Below are 24,225 nucleotides of genomic sequence, written 5' to 3'. Positions count from 1 at the left end.
GTCTTTCCAACTTCTGTTGACAACTTCCTCTTGCTCTGATCTCTTCTTGTCAGTGGCAGACACTACTGTCAACTATGATTACACAAAGGAGGAGGGGGCATTGTAAAAAACTACAACCCTTCAAATGTCCTAAATACTTTGGGGTGGTACCAAGTCCTTCATCTTGTGTCCTTCTACTAGGAAACTTCCAGGCTAAGTAGTTGACAGTGTCTACCTTTTATAGCATGTTCTTACTTGCTCGTCTTTCCAACTTCTGTTGACAACTTCCTCTTGCTCTGATCTCTTCTTGTCAGTGGCAGACACTACTGTCATCTATGATTACACACAGGAGGAGGGGCATTGTAAAAAACTACAACCCTTCAAATGTCCTAAATACTTTGGGGTGGTTCCAAGTCCTTCATCTTGTGTCCTTCTACTAGGAAATTTCCAGGCTAAGTAATTGACAGCTACAGTGTCTACCTTTATAGTATGTTCTTACCTGCTTATCTTTCCAACTACTGTTAGACAAAAAAGTTAGGAGATGTAACTTCCTCTTGATCTGATCTCTTCTTGTCAATGGAAGAAGCTACTGTCATGTATGATTACACGAAAGAGGAAGAGCATTATAAAAAAAAAACAACAATCCTTCAAATGTCCTAAATACTTTGGGGTAGTCCCAAGTCCTTCATCTTCTGTCCTTTTACTAGGAAACGTCTGGGCTAAGTCGTTGACAGCTACATTGTCTACCTTTTAATGCTTAGTCTTACTTGCTCGTCTTTCCAATTTCTGTTAGACAAAAAGTTATGAAATGTAACTTCCTCTTGCTCGGATCTCTTCTTGTCAGTGGAAGACACTACTGTCATCTATGATTACACAAAGGAGGAGGGGGCATTGTAAAAAAAAACTAGAACCCTTTAAATCTTCTAAATTCTTTGGGGTAGTCCCAAGTCCTTCATTTTCTGTCCTTATACCAGGAAACTTCTGGGTTAAGTAGTTGACAGTGTCTACCTTTATAGCATGTTATTACCTGTTCATCTTTCCAACTTCTGTTAGACAACTTCCTCTTGGTCTGATCTCTTCTTGTCAGTGGAAGATACTACTGTCATCTATGATTACACAAAGGAGGAGGGGCATTGTAAAAAAAACTACAACCCTTCAAATATCCTACATACTTCGGGGTAATCCCAAGTCCTTCATCTTGTGTCCTTCTACTAGGAAACTTCAAGGCTAAGTAGTTGACAATGTCTAGCTTAGCATGTTATTACTTGCTCGTCTTTCCAAATTCTGTTAGACACAAAGTTAGAAGATGTAACTTCCTCTTGCTCTGATCACTTCTTTTCAGTGTCTACCTTTTATAGCATGTTATTACCTGCTCATCTTTCCAACTTCTGTTAGACAAAATGTTAGTTGATGTAACTTCCTCTTACTCGGATCTCTTCTTGTCAATGGAAGACGCTACTGTCATCTATGATTACACGAAGGAGGAGGGGGCATTGTAAAAGAAAAACCTAAAACCCTTCAAATGTCCTAAATACTTTGGGGTAGTCCCATGTCCTTAATCTTCTGTCCTTCTACTAGGAAACGTCTGGGCTAAGTAGTTGACAGCTACAGTGTCTACCTTTAATGCTTAGTCTTATTTGCTCGTATTTCCAATTTCTATTAGACAAAAAGTTATGAGATGTAACTTCCTCTTGCTCGGATCTCTTCTTGTCAGTGGAAGACACTACTGTCATCTATGATTACACAAAGGAGAAGGGGGCATTGTAAAAAAACCCCCAAAAAACTAGAGCCCTTCAAATGTCTTAAATATTTTGGGGTAGTCCCAAGTCCTTCATCTTCTGTCCTTCTACTAGGAAACGTCTGGGCTAAGTAGTTGACAGTGTCTACCTTTATAGCATATTCTTACTTGCTCGTCTTTCCAACTTTTGTTAGACAAAAAGTTATGAGATGTAACTTCCTCTTGCTCGGATCTCTTGTTGTCAATGGAAGAAGCTACTGTCATCTATGACTACACGAAGGAGGAGGGGGCATTGGGAAAATAAAAACTAGAACCCTTTAAATGTTCTAAATACTTTGGGGTAGTCTCAAGTCCTTCATTTTCTGTCCTTCTGCTAGGAAACTTCCAGGCTAAGTAGTTGACAATGTCTACCTTTATAGCATGTTATTACCTGTTCATCTTTCCAACATGTGTTAGACAACGTCCTCTTGCTCTGATCTCTTCTTGTCAGTGGACACTACTGTCATCTATGATTACACAAAGGAGATGGGGCATTGTAAAAAACCTACAACCCTTCAAATGTCCGAAATCCTTCGGGTTGGTCCCAAGACCTTCATCTTGTGTCCTTCTACTAGGAACCTTCCAGGCTAAGTAGTTCACAGTGTCTACCTTTATATCATGTTATTACTTGCTCATCTTTCCAACTTCTGTTAGACAAAAAGTCAGGAGATGTAACTTCCTCTTGCTCGGATCTCTTCTTGTCACTGGAAGACATTACTGTCATCTATGATTACACAAAGGAGAAGGGGGCATTGTAAAAAAAAAAACAAAACCAAAAACAAAACTAGAGCCCTTCAAATGTCTTAAATATTTTGGGGTAGTCCCAAGTCCTTCATTTTCTGTCCTTCTACTAGAAAATGTGTGGGCTAAGTAATAACATAAAATAGCAGAACAGTGAAGTTTGTCTCTTTGGTTGGCCCTGGGGCACTGTGGTATACACTGGTGGCTCCTCAGCGAGTACTGGAGACATTGACGTTGGGCTTGATATTGCTGAAACTGCCTCTTCTACCTATTCCACTATGACATTAAAAACACTTGGATATGAATTCTCTTTTGGCAGGACAGATTGGGTTTGCTGGTTATGTGCTATGTGCCGTTAATTGTTTGGGGATCCTATAAAGTCTTAATATTGTGATTCCTTCACCCTGTGTTGTCTGAGTAGTGTTCCACCCACGGTTAAGGAGATCGAAGAGGTTGGGCATTCAGTTGGAATGAGCCATGGTCCATGCTGTGTTTCTAAAGGCGGCCGGGCCAGTGGACGAGATCACCCACTGACCCCCGTGTCTCCACAGGAGATCACCCACTGACCCCCGTGTCTCCACAGGAGAGCACCCACTGACCCCCGTGTCTCCACAGGAGATCACCCACTGACCCCCGTGTCTCCACAGGAGAGCACCCACTGACCCCCGTGTCTCCACAGGAGAGCACCCACTGACCCCGTGTCTCCACAGTAGGGTGATGGATAACTCTCCGTAAAGTGACCTTCCAAGTAAAGTATGGGCATCTCAGAAAAGATCAAACTGGCCTCCAGTTATGGCTGTGGTTTTGCCACCCTGCATTGAAGGGCCTGATGTCTTCAACATCCCCATTCCATGACCCTCCCAAGCTATTATTCTAGAAGAACATGAAAGAGGGTGGGAGGTCCTTCATCTGTCATGGCTACTCACAGTTGTGTCCTTTCTTACCTTTCTACTTTGCTTATCATTTCTCATGTGTGGAAAGCTAAAGTGACCGTCCACCCTTGGACTAAAAATTGACCATACATTTCTTACATGTAGTCACCTCACCCTCCCTGGTGCCATCGTTTTGCCTCCTGCTGGATCCTCCGGTCAGTTCCATTTCTCCTTTATCCATGAGTGCAGCGGTAAGTCTAAGCCACATCTCCAGTACCTTTCCATGCTGTTGGAAAGAAAAGGTGGGGAGGTGTGGTTTATAATTACCGCTGCACTCCTCATGCCAACGAGGCGGCCATCAAGGAAGCAAAAGGAGAAAATGAACTTGTCAGTGGTGTGTCACGGGTGACAGACAGTGATGTGGTTTCTGGCAATAGAAGGGCACAGTGTTTGGCTGCGCAAAATTCTCCCTGACTTCCTGTTGTTCCTGCTGTTAGTGTTGATTGTACTAGGTAGCTTTCCTGCGGATTTTCATCTCTTCCCCTTTAGGACTCAGGGGAGCAAAACTTCTGACCAGCTGCTGATTATCAGTATTCCCCATGTGCTTAAATACTCCCATCTTCCCTTGACTTGTGCTGGTGATATTATTCAGTTCATTCAAGCTGTGGTTGCAAGCAGGTGGCTTGCACTCATCTCTGGTTTTGTTGCTGAACTTCTGCGTGAGTCATCTGTAGATAAGTAGTTCATGCATTTTCCCCATGTGTGTCCCTCTTGTGTCTTCCTTTAGCATTTAGTGGGGTTGACAGAGCTCATCCCATCCATTCCCTATTTAGGGTCCAGCACTAGGGATATCTAGGGTCAGGTATCCAGCATGGTGCAATAGGTGTGGAACCTATCTAGGGTGGTGAGGGACCCCAGGGACCAGCGGTTGGTTTGGTCAGAGGTCACCATCTTCCCCTTCCCTAGACACAGGGGACCGCCTCCCTTCTCTTTCGCCGTTTGCTTGGTACTTCCCCGCACCTAGCGTGATAGGTAGAGAAGAATTCGGAATTTTGATTACCAATTTCCAACTCTTTTTCCCAAGAGAAACAGCCACCAATGGTGTCTTGCATTGATTAACCACATAAAAATGGAAGTTTTGGTTAAGCCTCAGGTGTGTCCTCCTCGTGTCTTCCTTTAGCGTTTAGTGGGGTTGACAAAGAGCTCATCCCACCCATTCCCTATTTAGGCTCCAGCACTGGGAGATACCTAGGGTCAGGTATCCAGCTCGGCGTATAGGTGTGGACCCTATCTAGGGTGGTGAGGAACCCCAGGGATCAGGAGTAGGTTTGGTCAGGGATCATCATCTCCCCCTTACCTTACCTTTCGCCTCTTGCTTGGTATTTCCCCGTACTTACCATGACAGAACTCCAATCTTAGCGGAGGAGATAAGGAAGGCCAACAGAGGGCACCCGGTAGGGAGATTGTAGATGAGAAATGTATTGTCACGTTTCAGTCCCAAGTTGGAGGGTCACTTTAAGGATGGATAGCAAAAGGAATGGGCCAACTTGGTCTCTCCTGACCACATTGGCCAGGAGAGACCTAGTTTGCCTTCGTCTTTAGGCCACCCTTTTCCCCGGCCGTTCCTTGATGGTTTTATGGGCAGAGCATAGGCAAATAATCACTGATCCCTAATCATTAGTTCTATCTGTTAGCGCCCTACATTTCATTTCCAGCTTGTAGAGTAGATCATTCGGCTGAGGCTGCAGTTTTGCGGACGGTTGGCACCTGACGTTACCGGTTGGTAGAGTGATTTCTGCTCCTTACCGATGAAACACATGATAATAAAAGTTAAGGCTGAATAATATCGGCACGTAGACGTTTCCTCGCCGCACACCGCGGACGCAGTTTGTTTTCACCTCTCGGCTCAGTTTCTGCGGCGATAAATAATCACAGACCTCTGCCAATTATATAGTCGCCATCTGTGACCGCCGCTCGGGTTATTTATCCGCAGCGCGGGGCTGTCACCGCTAAACATCAGATGGTACGTCTCAATTACCGGAGTCATGCGAAATAGGTGACCACTAATGGATGCCGAGCAGCCAAATCCCACATTCCTGCCGGAGATCCCATCATGCCAGGATATGTCTCTTAACCCCCTTGTATTAACCCCTTCATTAACATGTAATATAAGCACACATCATATTGATATATATATGGTGTATGGAGCCTGTTTAACCCTTTAGATTCTTCTAATTAACGCTTTTAATTACTAATGTCAGCATTGAAATGGCCTGACGTCCGCTGGGCTCGGGAACCAATTCCTATCAACTCCACTTTTCCAGAAACACAATCGGAGGCAGCTGACGGGTAATGCTGAAGACCCCCATTACTGCCACGTTGGGCTCCTATGGATTTCGATCCATCAAAATATAAAAAAAAAATATATAAATTAGTCAGGAGGAGTACATTAACTCAATCCCGGTGGATCCTGTGTTATGTATTGTATATAGAGGTGTTATCAGTCATAGTACAGGAGGGGAGGAGGTGAGCTGTGACATCACCTATTGTGAATGGTGGATCCTGTGTTATCTACTGTATATAGATGTGTTACCAGTTACTGTACAGAAGGAGGAAGAGGGGCTGTGACATCACCTATCATGAATGGTGACTTATGTTATCTACTGTATTTGGAGGTATTATCAGTCATTGTACAAGAGGAGGAGGAGGTGAGCTGTGACGTCACCTATTGTGAATGGTGCATGATGTGTTATTTATTGCATATAGAGGTGCTATCAACCTTTGTACAGGAGTAGGAGGTGAGCTGTGATATCACATTGTGAATGGTGGATCCTGTGTTATCTACTGTATATAGATGTGTTACCAGTTACTGTACAGAAGGAGGAAGAGGGGCTGTGACATCACCTATCATGAATGGTGACTTATGTTATCTACTGTATTTGGAGGTATTATCAGTAATTGTACAAGAGGAGGATGAGGTGAGCTGTGACGTCACCTATTGTGAATGGTGCATGATGTGTTATTTATTGCATATAGAGGTGCTATCAGCCTTTGTACAGGAGGAGGTGAGCTGTGATATCACATTGTGAATGGTGGATCTTCTGTTATCTACTGTGTATAGAGGCATTATCAGTCATTGTGTGGCGCCCTGGACAAGCCAGGTCGTCACAAGAACTACACCAACACACCCCACACCCCGGTTAGGCACACCGAAGCCAAACACAAAATCCTTGTTGCCTTCCTCCAGGGGCTGATGTCCACACCAGGGGGTGGAGCCAGGCGGTTGGTCCCGCCCACCGAGGAGTTCATAGTCCTGGAGGCGGGAAAAGGAGAGAGTTTTTGTTGAGTTTAGGACTTGAGGAGTGAAGTGGTAGAGGAGCAGTCTGACAGCGTCCGGGTGTGTGGCCCGGACGGAACAGCAAGTTTGGCAGACGGTGGTGACCGTCTGCAGGAGAGGCTGATTGGAGCAAACCGTATGGACCGTGGACGGGCGGTGGCCCGGCGGTACCGGATCGCAGAGTAAAGAGAAGCCAGCACCATCCGGCAGGGCTTACGGACCCCAACCAGGCTAGGAGTCGCCGTAAAACTGGTCAAATCCGTTAGCGAAGGGAACCTCCGGGGTTTCCCAGCAGTCAAGACCCGATTGAAGGCAACAGCTCACACCGTAGAGGGAAACACAGTCACCGCCAAGGCTACAGTTCCCAGGGCCAGAGCCTGCGGGCAAAAGGGGCTCCTTCAGCACCCATCCAAGCTGCGGAGCGGGTTACCGATGGGAACCCATTGGAACCGTAAACACAACATAGGTGCAGGGAAAGGCAGTCACCATCAACCTGCCGGGAGAAGAACCACCGCAGCCGTCTGTGGGACCCGTCCATCCAGCCGTTTGTTCTACCGGAGACTTTGCATTCGTCATTGGCTGAGTGAGTACCACCGTGCCGTGCACCTCGCCAGGCCCCGTAACCCGCCTGCCCTACATCCATACCCCACCACCGGGCCCCGGGACAACCAACCCCCCTACCCACGGAGGGAAGAAACAACATCCAAGCTGCTCCCTGTCATCGCTCCCGGGATCCCCGTCCAGAGCAGCGGTGGTGTCACCAATCTCACCACAACCGTGGGTGGCGTCACGGACAATATCCCTAAAGCCAAATCACCCTCTTTCACTCACGGGCGAGCAACGCCGCTCAAGTCCCCAGGATCCGGCCCACTGCTCGAGCCACCACCGAGCAGCAGCAGTAGCTTGACCCGAGCAGTGGGTGAGCGCAGCGTCCCCTCCTCCGCCCGCGACAATTGTACTGGAGGAGGAGGAGGTGATCTGTGACATTACCTGTTATGAATGATGGATTATGTGTTATCTACTGTATATAGAGGTGTTATCCGTCTACAGGAGGAGGAGGTGAGCTGTGACATCACCTTTTCTGTATGGTGGATCCTGTGATATCTACTGTATGTAGAGGTATTATTAGTCTACAGGAGGAGGATGTGAGCTGTGGCATCACCTATTGTGAATGGTGGATCCTGTGATATCTACTGTATATAGAGGTGTTATCAGTCATTGTACAAGAGGAGGAGGTGAGCTGTGACGAACTATTGTGAATATTAAATCCTGTGATATCTACTGTATATGGAGGTGTTATCAGTTATTGGACAGGAGGAGGAGGAGGTGAACTGTGACATCAGTTATTGTGAATGGTGTCTATATGGAATATCAATGTAATGTAATCCTGTCTGTGTCAATGACCAAATTGCTGATAAATGATCTCTACTGATCAAGAAACGTCAGCCTATTGTCAGGCTCAGTCACTAGAGGCCTTAACTGCAAGGTTGCATCATATATTTTAATAATATAGATAGTAATATAGGAATTTAAAAAACAAATCCTTAAAAGTAATTTGTACATAAGAAGTTGTACATTCCCCTTAGTTTGGGTATTTGTAGTTTGATGGGTCATATGTTTAGTGGTCATACATATTATATTAAGGCTGGTAAACTTGGTAATTATACAGATGTGTACGGACTCGTCCTCCCTCACACCCCAACTGCAAATATCGGGGGGAGGAGGGGGTAATGATCGGACATGTTGGACTTCATATACCCAATCCATTTGTTGTCACATGGGATAAGCCGCCGTCTTGGGCGTCCGGCAGCAGCTTATTCCGGTCTTGATTGACAGCAGTTGGACAGTCGGCTGAGCGTCCCGGTGTACTGGGGGCTGCCGGCTACAGAACAGCATGGAGGGCACACACGAGAGCCTCGCTGCCCACATGTCAGGTTAGAGAAATAAACAGTCGATATGGGAAATGGCGCGGTGTCATTCTGTGCTTTACCTTTCATTCTGCTGCCAGTGCAGCTTTGAGCCTTTCTATCTACTTCACAGACTTAAAGGGGTTTTCCCACGAACAAAGTTCATTTTAAAGTTGACTTTAATCAATAGATCTTGGAAAAATAATAATTTCCACAATTGGATGTGTTTAATAAAAATGTTCCTGTGAAGAGATAATCTTATATATGTGTTCCTGCTGTGTACTGTGTAATGGCCGTGTCTGACCGTACAGGGTCATGGTCTGATCATACCACAGCTCCTGGGCCGGGGAGGACTCAAAAGAGAATACAGACATTACAGCATGGGATCACAAATAATTCGTTCTTCAAGATAAAACATTTTTTAAAAACATGCAAAGAAATGTTTTACCTTACAGAAAGAATCAGCTGTGATTAAATTCTTTCTTTTACGCAGGAGATGGGGTATGATCAGACCATGTCCGTGTATGATCAGACAAAAAAATATTTCTTTGACGTAAAACATCTTGTAAAAACAGGCAGGGAAATGTTTTACCTCACAGAAAGCACAGCATGGGTTCACAGCATTCTTTCTGAGGTAAAACAAGCAGGGAAATGTTTAACCTCACATCAAAGACAGAATGGGTTCACAGCTGATTATTTCTGTGAGGTAAAACATTTCCCTGCCTGTTTTTACAAAATGTTTTACCTCCAAAGAAATAATTTTTTGTCTAACGGTACAGGGACATGGTCTGATCATACCACTTCTCCTGGGCAGGGGAGGAAGCCAAAGAGTATACAGATTGTACAGAATGGGATCACAGCTGATTCTGTATACTCTCTTTCACTACATCCCTTTCCAGGAGCTGTGGTATGATCAGACCATGTCCCACTGGGGAAAACACGCCCACATGGCACAGTCATAGAGAGAAAACTGAACAGCTACATAAATGATGCACAGAGGAGGAGATAAAATGAAAAAATGCAGGTTATACATCTAATGCAGAGTGTCATGATCCCTCTGTGCGGAGCATCTTGCACACAGGCGATGCTCTGCTGCACTACAGAGCCGGCAGTGACATTATTCCTTTGTGCGGAGCATCTTGCACACAGGTGATGCTTGACGCACCTTCCTGAACTACAGAGCCGGCAGTGACCTATTTCCTTTGTGCAGAGCATCTTGCATTTGGAGATGCTCTGCTGTGTTTCTTTGAGCACTAGCTGACAGGTTCTTTGATGGCACAGGAATCCATGCAGGTTCTAGGAGGTGCTGATTACTCAGGTGTTCCAGCTTCCTGGTAATTGCTCTGTTTCTTTACTGAGGATGTGTGGCGCCCCTGGGCTTCAGGCGCCACAGGGTATTGTACCACTTTTCAGGGGCAATATCTATACCGGATCAGGAGGGGGTTAACCTGCCGGTGCCTTCACAAAACACACACATACAACAGTAAGGTGCTTACTCACAGGGGGTTGGACTAGGGCAGACAGGGGAGCAGCCATCACGGAGCATGGGACTTCCCCAGTCGCTAGGACAACCATTCGGGAGCGGGCACCACATGGGGTAGAAGTAGGCGCAACCATCACACTTACAGCAGAACCTTCCTGGGCACAGCTTGGGATAACACCTAGCACTGACAACAGGAGTTAGTGTTTCTCTGTCTTTGTGGGTCCGTGGCTTGGAGCAGGAGGCTCGGCCCGGGTTCCGGATAGCAACCGAGGGACACTTCACTAAAAAGACTTTCACGGGCACCGGCAGTGACCACCAACTATCCGGGATCGGCTGGAGCCCATCGGTACCTCGGGCAGCGTCTAAAAGACTAACCAGACTTGGAACCTCTGCCTCTGCTTCTCCTTTACCGGCGCCACCGCCCAGCGCTGCGGCGCCAACGGGGACTACCACCACCCCTGTCCTCAATCATCCTCCCCGGGGTAATCCTACTCCGCCTGTGGAGAGCGACACCATCCCGGCTGCACCCAACATCTGCCCCGGCGAGAGACCCTGCAGCGACGGTTCCCCATCTTTGGCCGCGTTCCACAGGTGGCATCACGATCATCCTAATAGACTTTCCTAACCTCCGACTACTTCCTCCATCCTCCCTACCACCCTCCAACCCCCCTTCCTGTACACCTCTGGGCAACAGAATCGGGCCAAGCTACCCAGTGACGACACAGAGGATCTGCATCCCCGGCCCGGTGACGAGTAGGTTAAAACACCTACACATGCTCTCCCAGAACCTCGCCAGTCATACTCTATGGTTCTGCAATTGGGCTTTGGGTTGTGTTTGTGTTCTGATCTCAGTTTCTTGACCCCGGAACGTTGATAGACTCCTCTCTGCCTGCTCCCTGTTCTTGTCATTACCTCCTGGCTTCTGACCTCGGACTGTTACCTGACCACGTCTCTGTTTGCTCCCTGAATCTATACGTACTCTCCTGGAATTCTGACCCCCGGCCTGTGACTTGACTGTGTATCTGCTTACTCCCTGTGTCCTGTCGTGTCCTCTTGTTTCCTGACCCCGGCTTGTGTGACTATCCTTCCGTCTTTACCATCCATAAGTAGTGACTGGCATCAGACAGAGCTACAGCTGGAGGATTTAGAGGCATTTCCAGTAATGCTGTGTCTGACTGTTTGTCTCTTTGGCAAACTGCTCTAGGTCCCTGAGATTTGAAGGGTGCCTTCTCCAAACTGCCATTTTGAGATCTGTCCACAGGTGTTCTATGGGATTCAGGTCTGGACTTATTGCTGGCCACTTTAGTAGTCTCCAGTGCTTTCTATCAAACCATTTTCTAGTGCTTTTTGAAGTGTGTTTTGGGTCATTGTCCTGCTGGAAGTCCCATGACCTCTGAGGGAGACCCAGCTTTCTCACACTGGGCCCTACATTATGCTGTAAAATTTGTTGGTAGTCTTCAGACTTCATAATGCCATGCACACGGTCAAGCAGTCCAGTGCCAGAGGCAGCAAAGCAACCCCAAAACATCAGGGAACCTCCGCCATGTTTGACTGTAGGGACCGTGTTCTTTTCTTTGAATGCCTCTTTTTTTTTTTCCCCTGTAAACTCAATGTTGATGGCTTTTCCCAAAAAGCTCTACTTTTCTCATGTGACCAGAGAACATTCTTCCAAAACGTTTTAGGCTTTCTCAGGTAAGTTTTGGCAAACTCCAGCCTGGCTTTTTTATGTCTCAGGGTAAAAAGTGGGGTCTTCCTGGGTATTTTACCATACAGTCCCTTTTCATTCAGACGCCGACGGATAGTACGGGTTGACACTGTTGTACCCTCGGACTGCAGGGCAGCTTGAACTTGTTTGGATGTTAGTCGAGGTTCTTTATCCACTATCCGCACAATCTTGCATTGAAATCTCTCGTCAATTTTTCTTTTCCTTCCACATCTAGGGAGGTTAGTCACAGTGCCATGGGTTTAAACTTCTTGATGACACTGCGCACCGTAGACACAGGAACTTTCAGGTCTTTGGAGATGGACTTGTAGCCTTGAGATTGCTCATGCTTCCTCACAATTTGGATTCTGAAGTCCTCAGACAGTTCTTTGGTCTCCTTTCTTTTCTCCATGCACAATGTGGTGCACACAAGGACACAGGGCAGAGGTTGAGTCAACTTTAATCCATGTCACCTGGCTGCAAGTGTGATTTAGTTATTGCCAACACCTGTTAGGTGCCACAGGTAAGTTACAGGTGCTGTTATTACACAAATTACAGAAGCATCACATGATTTTTCAAACAGTGCCAATACTTTTGTCCACCCCCTTTTTTATGTTTGGTGTGGAATTATATCCAATTTGGCTTTATGACAATTTTTATTTCATTGAAGACAAATGAAATGAAGATAATAATACCAAAGAATTTGTGATTGCAATCATTTTCAGGAAGAAACTGAGTATTATCTGACAGAATTGCAGGGGTGCCAATATTTTTGGCCAGCACTGTACTTATATGTAGTGCAAGACAACTGGATCATGCAAAACAAATCATAGATTAAATAATGTATGTACACAGTGACTCCACCAGCAGAATAGTGAGTGCAGCTCTGGAATATAATACAGCATATAACTCAGGATCAGTACAGGATAAGTAATGTAATGTATGTACATAGTGACTGTCTACCGCCCTGAGAGGGGCCCAGCCGCTTCTCCGCTGCTCGGGCCGAGCCGCTCGAGGTCCGGACTCGGGTTGTCGGTGGCACGAGCGCCTCCAGACCGGCGGGCCACGTCGCTCTGTTAAGGGGAGGCAGTGGGGTGGTGGTGCGGGACGAGGCGTGCAGCCGGGGGCCGCGTTGTCGTCCTACAGGTCGTGACGCCACCCACGGGTCGTGGTGACGGGATGCACAACCGCTGCGGCTGGAGTGAAGGTGGGCTCATCCGGGATCGGTGTTGCGGCCGCAGCCTAGATGTTAGCCCCTCCATGGATAGGGGCGGTGTGTCCCGGGGCCGGTGGGGAAAACTGATGGCAACGGTGTTGTTGTCGGGGTGCAGGGTGCCGTGCTGCGGTGCAGTGTCGTGCCCGGATGGCACTGGTGTACTCATGATTAATTCACACTCAGAGTCACTGGTAAACCAAAGTTCGGTTATGGTCGGGTCCCGCAGCCGGCTGCTTGTGTCCCCTGTGAGGCAGATGGTGGCCCCTTTTCCTTGCACCTCTTGTTGTGGTTTTCGGCTCCCCTGCCTGGACAGTGGTAGCCCGCTCCCCGGCGTTGAGCTGCCGGAGGAGCTCTCGGTTGCCCGCAGGCGCTGGCCTGACGGGTGTTTGGCCCTTGGCGGTGGCACTCACCCAGTATCGGTGGGCTTTTGCCTTCTTTCGGGACTTTGGGTGTGGATGAACCCGTGAGGTCCAGACAGCAATCAGTCAATTTGCCTAAACTCAGTGGCTTCTAAGCTAGGACGGGGTCTGAGTACCCGGTTTCTGGTGCTCCGGTACACGGTTGACTCCCCGGTTCAGGACCGGCGGGCTCCCACCCAGGCCCGGTCCATACGGTTCCGCCAGTTGCTGTACCGGTACTCTTGCAGGTGGCCACCACCGTCTGCCTGCCTGACGTTTCAAGGGTCCCAGGCTCCTACCCGGGTCCCTGACAGATCTCCAACTTCACTCCTCTCACTGTCACACTCTCTGACTACTCTTTGTATTTCCTGCCTCAGGACAGTAGTCTCCTCGGTGGGCGTGTCTTTCCGCCTGACTCCGCCCACCTGGTGTGCCGTACTGGCCCTGAGGAAGGCATCAGGTCTCCCTTTCGGGTGACTGGTGTATCCTCACAGGGGATGGGGGGGGTGTGTGTAATGTGGTAGGTGTTGTTACCTGTGATCCCTGGGGTCCAGGGAGTCACAACTGCACAGCAGAATAGTGAGTGCAGCTCTGGAGTATAATACAGGAGGTAACTCAGGATCAGTAATGTAATGTGTGTACACAGTGACTGCACCAGCAGCATAGTGAGTGCAGCTCTGGAGTATAACATATGATTAGTTTTATCTAATTTATTCATATTATTAAATTAAACTACATATAAAAAACTGTTGCTCCTTTGATTTCTTTACAATTGATGTTGTGTTGCGTTCACTGTGTAATGTGTATGATGTTAGCTCGTAGTCTTCCCCTATGGTGACTGCAGACAGACAGAATTTTACCAGTTAAGTCCCTATTTTTCCCTTTAGGTAACATACGACCTGCGTCCGTTACACGCGGTTTCTTCACTTATGGCGGTCTGTAGACCCCGGTCATTAGCTGATTCTTTGCCCTATGGCACAGTATAGTATTTGCTTTCTGAATCATCCAATATATACATTTCCACAAACCTGTGTATTTTGGTCGGTATCTCCTCACTATAGAAATGCGATTTTTACCCTCAAACTGTATTTAAATTCCTATTCTCGGCCAGGAGCGGGCGATGCTCAGGAGACGAGGGGGGAATGAAAAGTCTTAAACAATTTAGAGAAGAAAAGCCACGCGGGGCCGGTCACTGTGAGATCTGTCTGGTTGTAGGAATAGACTGTGCTGACAGCTCCGCTGAAGAAAGAGGAAAGAACAGACACAAATGTGAGGGAACTTTCTAAATAAGTCCAATATTTTGGGCTTTATTTTAATTTTTAAAGGGGTTTATATCCCGGACCCACGATGCTGCTCCTCAATGAGCGATCGCTGAGATAGATTGTCTGCAGCGCTCACATTAAACAAGCTGATGGGCTGCAGCCTTCATACTACTGCCAGATGGAACAGTTCTGTTTCCTATATATCTATCTATATTATCTATCTATCTATCCATCCATCCATCTATATTATCTATCTATCCATCCATCCATCCATCCATCCATCCATCCATCCATCCATCCATCCATCCATCCATCTATCTATCTATCTATATTATGTATCTATCTATCTATCTATCTATCCCTCTATCTATCTATCCCTCTATCTATCTATCTATCTATCTATCCCTCTATCTATCTCTCTATCTATCCTTCTATCTATCTATCTATCTATCTATCTATCTATCCCTCTATCTATCTATCTATCTATATTATCTATCTATTCTCTATTTATCTATCTATCCCTCTATCTATCCCTCTATCTATCTATCTATCCCTCTATCTATCTATCCCTCTATCTATCTATCCCTCTATCTATCTATCTATCTATACCTCTATCTATCTATCCCTCTATCTATCCCTCTATCTATCTATCCCTCTATCTATCCCTCTATCTATCTATCCCTCTATCTATCTATCCCTCTATCTATCTATCTATCCCTCTATCTATCTATCCCTCTATCTATCTATCTATCTATCATCTATCTATCTATCTATCTATCTATCTATCTATCTATCCCTCTATCTATCCCTCTATCTATCCCTCTATCTATCTATCCCTCTATCTATCTATCCCTCTATCTATCTATCTTTCCCTCTATCTATCTATCCCTCTATCTATCTATCTATCTATCTATCCCTCTATCTATCTATCCATCTATCTATCTATCATCTATCTATCTATCTATCTATCCCTCTATCTATCTATCCATCTATCTATCTATCTATCTATCTATCCCTCTATCTATTTATCATCTATCTATCCTCTATCTATTTATCATCTATCTATGTATCTATCTATCCTCTATCTATCCCTCTATCCTTTTATCTATCATTCTATTTATTTATCCCGCTATCCTTCTATATATCCTTTTATCTATCTTTATCATTCTATCTATCCCTCTATTTATCCTTCTATCTATCTATGTATCCCTCTATCTATCTATCTATCCATTTATCCTCTATCTATCCCTCTATCTATTTTTCCTTTATCTATCTATCTATTTATCCTTTATCTATCCCTCTATCTATTTATCCTTTATCTATCCATCCATCCTTCTATCCTTTTATCTATCCTTCTGTCTATTTATTTATCCCTCTATACTTCTATTTATCCTTCTGTCTATCTATCCCTCCCCTGTAGAGAAGATCGTCTTTCACACATGATCTCATCCCACTAATGTCTCCTCAGTCTCTATATCACATCTGACTTCACAGCTCCATTTTTCCTTTCACAATCACACAGTGTCGGCCCCTTCACTATCTGAACACTACGCAGCACAACCAGAGCAGGGAAGCTACTGAGCATGTGCGACCACCCTCACTGACCAACATTCCAGCAGCCACAGGAGGGACAGCAGGGGGCGCTGAAAGTGAAAAATATCATGTATATACAGAACTGTTGTAAATATAATTCTTTTGACATTCTCTATTGATCTTTGAAAAATAACTTTTCATCGTACGACCTTTTTCAATCTTGTATTCTTCCATTTTACTTTTGTCTGTGCTGCTCTTGAGTAATTGAACTGGATTTTCAATGGTATTTCTTTATTTTTCGGTTGCAGGAGGGATTTTCGAGACACAGGAAAATGAGCCAGTCAACGTGGAAGAACTAGCCTTCAAGTTTGCGGTGACCAATATCAACAGGAACCGGACGCTGATGCCCAACACCACGCTCACCTACGACATCCAGAGAATCAACTTGTTTGACAGCTTCGAGGCCTCCAGAAGAGGTACTGCCGCGGGGTACAGATATTAGACCCTCCTCTGATGAAGAGACTGAGCGGACACTCCACAAATCCTCCACCAAATATCAACACTATTCAAAAACTTGGAGTTTCCGCTCAGTTTCTTTTCCAGAAACAAAGCAAAAAGACTGTGTGTGCGTGGAGCCTTCGATCATCCTCGTCTTTAAACCTTCCTATATACCGTATTTTCCGGACTATAAGACGCACCTGACCATAAGACGCACCCTGGTTTTAGAGGAGGAAAATAGGAAAATAAAATTTTAAGCAAAAAATGTGGTCATGACACACTGTTATGGGGCGAGGATCTGCTGCTGACACTGTTATGGGAGTAATGTCCCCAAATTCTCTACTAAGGTACCCCATCCTGGTAATGATCCTCCTGCCTTGTATATACAGTATATGTCCCTCATCCTGCTATATACCGTCATCCTGCCATATGGCCGCATCCTGCTATATACTGGCATATGGCCGCATCCTGCTATATACCCCCATCCTGCTCATAATATACCCCCATCCTGCTCATATGACCCCATCCTGCTCATATGACCCCATCCTGCTCATATGACCCCATCCTGCTCATATACCCCCATCCTGCTGATATGCCCCCATCCTGCTCATATGGCCCCCATCCTGCTGATATGCCCCCATCCTGCTGATATGCCCCCATCCTGCTGATATGCCCCCATCCTGCTCATAATATACCCCCATCCTGATGTATGGCCGCATCCTGTGGCACATAAAAAAAATAAACGTTCATACTCCCCTCACCTTACCTCGCTCCCTGCAGCATCGCTCGTCCTCCCGTCTGTGTCAGCGGCAGCGCCGCTGAATGGAGCCGTCCCCGTTACCCTGCTGCATCGCGATCATCTCCTGTGTCTGTGCCGGCGGCTGCGTGTGGACACGTGCGCACAGCGATGACGTAATCGCTGTGCGGCCCGCTAGTCTCCACCCAGCCGCCGGCACAGATACAGGAGATGATCGCGATGCAGCAGGATAACGGGGACGGCTCCACTCAGCGGCGCTGCCGCTGACACAGACGGGAGGACGAGCGATGCTGCAGGGGAACGGTGAGTACTGTACATTGATTCACTGCTCCCCGCGCTGATGATGATGCGCGGGGAGCAGTGAATACAGCCGCACATGATCACTCCAGGCCGTAGTTGCCAGGGGTGATCATGCGGGCCGGCTGTTTATCCCCCGCGCATCACCCCGCCCACCTGTCAGTGCCTGCTTCAGCGCTGAGGGATGATGGGCAGGGGATGGGCGTGCATATTAAATGAGCGGGTCCACGTGGTCACGGCAGGCTGCTGCAGCCTGCTCGTGCCCCCGATGACCCGCTCCACCGCAGCACCCACATTCCCCGCAGCCACATTCAGACCATAAGACGCACCCCCCACTTTCCCCCAACATTTGGGGGGAAAAAAGTGCATCTTATGGTCCGAAAAATACGGTACTGTGCAGTGTTAGGCACTATCCTAAAGAGAGCTCACCAGATCACAGTCCCTAAAGTAGCCTCTTATAGTAACAGCTGACTTTTTTGTTAATTTTTTGGAGCAGAAACTCTCAAAGCTTTTACTTTTTGGAGAGTTTTTGCTATGAAAAAAACCCCAGTGTGAACGCACCTATAAAGTAATTTTCTCAGACTTTTTGAATGGTAATGAAAAGCAGAATGCTGCAGAACCATTCAAAGTCACAACCAACTCCACCTCCCTACACCTCCTACATTGATCAGCCAACAGTAACCCTTCATTGTTTAGCCGGCATGGGCTGTTATGCTGAGTAGTACCTGTGCCTGGTTCTGTATCTGTGCACTGCTCTGTCTGGTAGTACCTGTGCCTGGTTCTGTATATGTGTACTGCTTTGTTCGATAGCACCTGTGCCTGGTTCTTTATCTCTGTATGGCCCTGTCCAGTAGTACCTGTGCTTGGTTCTGTATCTGTATACTGCTCTATTTTGTAGTAAATGTGCCTGGTTCTGTATCTGTGTACTGCTGTGTCCAGTAGTACCTGTGCCTGGTTCTGTATCTGTGTACTGCTGTGTCCAGTAGTAGCTGTGCCTGGTTCTGTATCTGTGTACTGCTCTGTCCGGTAGTACCTTTGCCTGGATCTGTATCTGTGTACTGCTCTGTCCGGTAGTACCTTTGCCTGGTTCTGTATCTCTGTATGGCCCTGTCCAGTAGTACCTGTGCTTGGTTCTGTATCTGTATACTGCTGTGTCTGGCAGTACCTGTGCCCGGTTCTGTATCTGTATACTGCTCTATTTTGTAGTAGATGTGCTTGGTTCTGTATCTGTGTACTGCTGTGTCCAGTAGTAGCTGTGCCTGGTTCTGTATCTATGTAGTGCTCTGTCCGGTAGTACCTTTGCCTGGTTCTGTATCTGTGTACTGCTCTGTCCGGTAGTACCTTTGCCTGGATCTGTATCTGTGTACTGCTGTGTCCAGTAGTAGCTGTGCCTGGTTCTGTATCTGTGTACTGCTCTGTCCGGTAGTACCTTTGCCTGGTTCTGTATCTCTGTATGGCCCTGTCCGGTAGTACCTTTGCCTGGATCTGTATCTGTGTACTGCTGTGTCCAGTAGTAGCTGTGCCTGGTTCTGTATCTGTGTACTGCTCTGTCCGGTAGTACCTTTGCCTGGTTCTGTATCTCTGTATGGCCCTGTCCAGTAGTACCTGTGCTTGGTTCTGTATCTGTATACTGCTGTGTCTGGCAGTACCTGTGCCCGGTTCTGTATCTGTATACTGCTCTATTTTGTAGTAAATGTGCTTGGTTCTGTATCTGTGTACTGCTGTGTCCAGTAGTACCTGTGCCTGGTTCTGTATCTGTGTACTGCTCTGTCCGGTAGTACCTTTGCCTGGTTCTGTATCTGTGTACTGCTGTGTCCAGTAGTAGCTGTGCCTGGTTCTGTATCTGTGTACTGTTGTGTCCAGTAGTAGCTGTGCCTGGTTCTGTATCTGTGTACTGCTCTGTCCGGTAGTACCTTTGCCTGGTTCTGTATCTGTGTACTGCTGTGTCCAGTAGTAGCTGTGCCTGGTTCTGTATCTGTGTACTGCTCTGTCCGGTAGTACCTTTGCCTGGTTCTGTATCTATGTACTGCTGTGTCCAGCTCAAATGAATGGGACTGAGGTATGATTCCCGGCGCAGCAACTGTCAAATGTATGATGCGGTGTCTAGTAAACAAAAAAGGGACTGAGGACTCTTCAGCCTATTCAGTGAGCTTTCAAATTTGACCCAAATGATAACCTACAGTATAAAAAGCTCCATACTCATTGTATTTTACATGCTTGCAAATATTTGGGGTCCACTTTCCTAAAAGTGGAAGAACCCTTTAATATTTCCAAATATAATGGATTCTGTTCTAACTGATGTTCTGCCTTTTCTCTCCCGCAGCTTGTGACCAGCTTGCTCTCGGGGTGGCGGCATTATTTGGACCCTCTCACAGTTCCTCGGTCAGCGCAGTCCAATCTATCTGCAATGCTCTGGAAGTTCCTCACATCCAAACCCGCTGGAAGCATCCGTCAGTGGACAACAAGGACACGTTCTTCATCAATCTCCACCCCGACTACGCTGCGATCAGCCGAGCCGTGCTGGACCTGGTCCTACATTACAGCTGGAAGACGGTGACGGTGGTGTATGAGGACAGTACAGGTAGGGGCGCACTCAGATCACGTCCTACGGGGATGTCTGGAATGTGACGGGTTGGTCATTTGGATCCACAATAGGGGTTATTCAACTTTCTGGCCAATTTCTTTTCTCCCTAAATGCACGAAATTGTGTCTTTAAAATCATTTTTGCACTTCGGTTTCATAAAAAAATTAGCACTTTAATATTGCCGGCTGCGGAATGAGTTAACTGAGAATCTGTCAGTGAGCGCTGGCTGTGACAGACAGAAAGTGAGTTTTATTATTTGTCTTTTTTTCTGAGCTTTTCTCCGCTGATTTAGGACGACGACCACATCAAAGTTGAATGTGCACAAAAATAAAGTCTATAAAAGTAAAATGATGCAGAAATGTTAATCTAACCCAATTGTAAGAATGATTTTCAGTATAAGTTAAGTAAAAAGAATGTTCTCAAAGGTGAAGAATCCCTTTAAGATTTTGGAGGATGAAACTTTTTTTTTTTTTCTCATGTAAGTCAAAATGTTGCCTGCCCAATGATGAATGCGTTTCTCGTCAGCTGCCGGCTTTTCTTTTCCTAGGTTTAGTGTTGGGTTGATTGGACGACAATCCACCATGAGACGTGCACCACTAATCCCAGCGCGGCGTGCTGCAAACACTCATCTTTCAGCCTTTTTAAGCAATGGTGGGAGTTTTGTCTTTTTTTAGTTAATAACACAACAAAAAATAAGTACAGTGTATAAAAGTAAAAAAAAAAAAAAAAGATTCAAGATAAAGAGAGTAAGAAATGATGTAAACCTAATAGAAGAAGTTCCCTAATTCGGATCAGCTAGACCGGAGTGTCTGGAGCGGGTTTTATTATGGCCGTGTGAATCCAGCCTTATTGGTGGTTTCTTGGCACCTTCCTAAGCCTAACCCTCTGACACCAGTGAATGGATATTTATACACTAGAGCTCAAGACCTAAGCCTAACTTTAACCCTCTGACACTAGTGAATGGACGTTTAGACACTACAGCTTAGTATCTAAGCCTAACCCTAATCCTTTAACAGCAGTGAATGGACACTTAGGTACTAGACCTTAGGACGTAACCCTCTGACAACAATAAATGAACACTTAGACACTAGAGTTTAGAATCTAAGCCTAAACCTAACCCTCTGACACAAGGGAAAGGATATTTATACACTAGAGCTTACAACCTAACCGTATGACACCAGCGAATGGACACTAGAGCTTAGGACCTAAGCCTAACCCTAACCCTCTGACACCAGTGAATTGACACTTGCTTAACCCTAACCCTCTAGTTGAAGGACACATACACTAGAGCTTGCCCTAACCCTAACCCTATGACACCAGTGAATGGACACTAGAGCTTATGACCTAAGCCTAACCCTATGACACCAGTGAATGGACACTAGAGCTTAGGACCTAAGCCTAACCCTAACCCTATGACACCAGTGAATGGACACTAGAGCTTAGGACCTAAGCCTAACCCTAACCCTATGACACCAGTGAATGGACACTAGAGCTTAGGACCTAAGCCTAACCCTAACTCTATGACACCAGTGAATGGTCACTAAAGCTTAAGACCTAAGCCTAAATCTAACCCTCTGACACCAGTGAATGGACACTTGGACACTAGACACTTATACACTTAGGAGCTAAGCCTAAACCTAACCATCTGACCCCAGTAAATGGACACTAGGGCTTAGGACCTAAGTCTAACCCTAACCCTCTGACACCAGTGAATTGACACTTGCCTAACCCTCTAGTAGGACACATACACTGGAGCTTTTGCCCTAAACCTAACCATATGACACCAGTGAATGGTCATTAAAGCTTAAGACCTAAGCCTAACCTTAACTTTCTGACACCAGTGAATGGACACTTGCCTAACCCTAACCCTCTGACACCAGTGAATGGACACTTAGACATTTAGGAGCTAAGCCTAAACCTAACCATCTAACACCAGTAAATGGACACATAGACACTAGAGCTTAGAACTTAACCATAACCCTCTGATGCCAGTAAATGGACACTTGTCTAACCATAACCCTAACCCTCTGACACCAGTGAATGGACACTTGCCTATCCCTTACCATAATCTTATGACACCAGTGAATGGATGCTTAGACACTAAAGATAAGAACCTACGCCTAAACCTAACCATCTAACATCAGTAAATGGACACTTAGACATTAGAGCTTCAGACCTAAGCCTAAACCTAACCATCTGACACCAGTGAACGGACACTGAGACACTAGAGCTTACTTATCCCTAAACTTTGCGACCACCCAAGTCTATGGCAGAAGAACAGTGCCCCAAGGAGTCGTACAGTGATAGACCACTTCCAGGAACATGGCTGCCAGTTTTTCTTGTTTCACCCGGCCTTCACATCCCCAGATCTTAATCCTATAGATTATTTCTGGAACCAGGTATAATGAGCTCCTCATAAAGTGTCAGGATCTCTGCCTGCGAGAAGCGATCCTGTCCTCCTGGGTCAATATCCTGCAGAACCTGAGGTCCTATGAGCTACTAGATGGTGTTTCTCATAAAAGTGGCCATTCGGTGTATGATGACCGGCATGCATTATATCCAGGCTTCCACCTCACTGACGTACACGCAGATTCAATAGACAGAGTAAACATACACGGCAATGCCAAAAACAACGAAGAGGAAGCTGATAAATACGCTGACGCTGATAATCAATAGCGGCCCGGTGCGCGGGTCCAGAGTATAAACAGGTCATGAGCGATCGATAAGGGTGCAATGATGGATCAGCCCCGGATCTCCATTGCTTTGTTGGTTGTCCGCTACAATAAGCTACGTCTGTATAAAAGGCAATGGATGTCGAAGAATCCGTTCGAGCCTTCATTGTCTCGTAATGATATTCCGGTGTATTGTTCTCCTAAGTGACAAGAGAGGGTTAATGGTTCACAGCCGAGCACTGGAAGCTGCAGATAACCTCAGCGACCGGCGCGCGCGGAGAAAGCATCTAATGAAGTTAAAGTGCCCCCCAGGATCCTATTAATGTTGGTCTTTTATGTGGCGGCGTCCCTTCAGAGCCGCTTCTCGATGTGCTCTCGTCCTTATCATGGAGGAGCCGGGTCATTACAGAAATCACAACTGTTTATTGAATTATGTAGGCTGAGATTAATGGGGGATTAGAGTGCGAATCCCAGAATTCGGGGGCCGAGCGGAGCGCTGGTTATACACTGCACATATAATGCCTGTAGGGCAGGAACTAATTAATATCCTTTTAGTATTCATCTATTCTTGTGTCCGCTACTTTAAAGGGGGTCGGGCCCATGGTGATCTTAAAATAAATAAAGGCGCCTCACCCACCAGCCCCCTGCCCTTCTGTGCACTGCTGCCTCTGTTCCCACCGGTCTCCTTGCTCTTCCATCGGTGGATGTCACGTGACCGAGTCAGCCAATGGGCAGCCACTGATTGACTGCAGTGGTAACAGATGAAATGTTCTTCTTGCCCCCTCTTCTGCCTCAGCTGAAGTATGACTGCTGTAACCCATCAGAAAAAGTAAGGAGACTGGCGGGGCACATGGGACACAGTATAGAGGAATGGTGGGATCTTGCCAGAAAACATCTAGCCTTTTTTTTTTTTTTTTTTTTTTTTTAATTTCAGGGCAGATTTGGGCTTGGGGGAGACCCCCACCTTAAGATTTTGTCTGTTGTGGGCTTTAAGGCATGATTCAATTCCTGCTGAAGACAAATATGGAGCCAACGCACGTTTCTGAAAGGAGTAGGGTAGACCCTTGGAGATCAGCGGAACCCACCTCTTGCAAGCGATCATTGGATCACAGGTGAAACGAAAGAGAGATTATTAATTTCTCCATCTTCTCCATTGCCTGTGTCTGCATATATAACATCTGAGTGCAGTCCGATGTCTCACACTCACACA

General features: G+C 46.3%; 1 protein-coding gene across 5 annotated transcripts in view; it reads left to right on the top strand.

Annotated features, from left to right (window-relative positions):
• Nucleotides 1-24,225, top strand: part of GRIK1 (glutamate ionotropic receptor kainate type subunit 1) — a 473,929-nt gene that overhangs the window by 164,510 nt on the left and 285,194 nt on the right. For all 5 annotated transcript variants that reach the window (XM_075335032.1, XM_075335029.1, XM_075335031.1 and 2 more), the window contains exons 2-3: nt 16,516-16,683; nt 20,083-20,340. In XM_075335032.1, the coding sequence (XP_075191147.1) occupies nt 16,516-16,683; nt 20,083-20,340 (426 nt within the window). The remainder of the gene's footprint in view (nt 1-16,515; nt 16,684-20,082; nt 20,341-24,225) is intronic.

Source organism: Anomaloglossus baeobatrachus, chromosome 2 (genome assembly GCF_048569485.1).
Source record: "Anomaloglossus baeobatrachus isolate aAnoBae1 chromosome 2, aAnoBae1.hap1, whole genome shotgun sequence".
Classification (NCBI taxonomy): domain Eukaryota; kingdom Metazoa; phylum Chordata; class Amphibia; order Anura; family Aromobatidae; genus Anomaloglossus; species Anomaloglossus baeobatrachus.
Note: the sequence above shows the minus strand (reverse complement) of the source record. Positions and strands in the feature narration are given on the sequence as shown.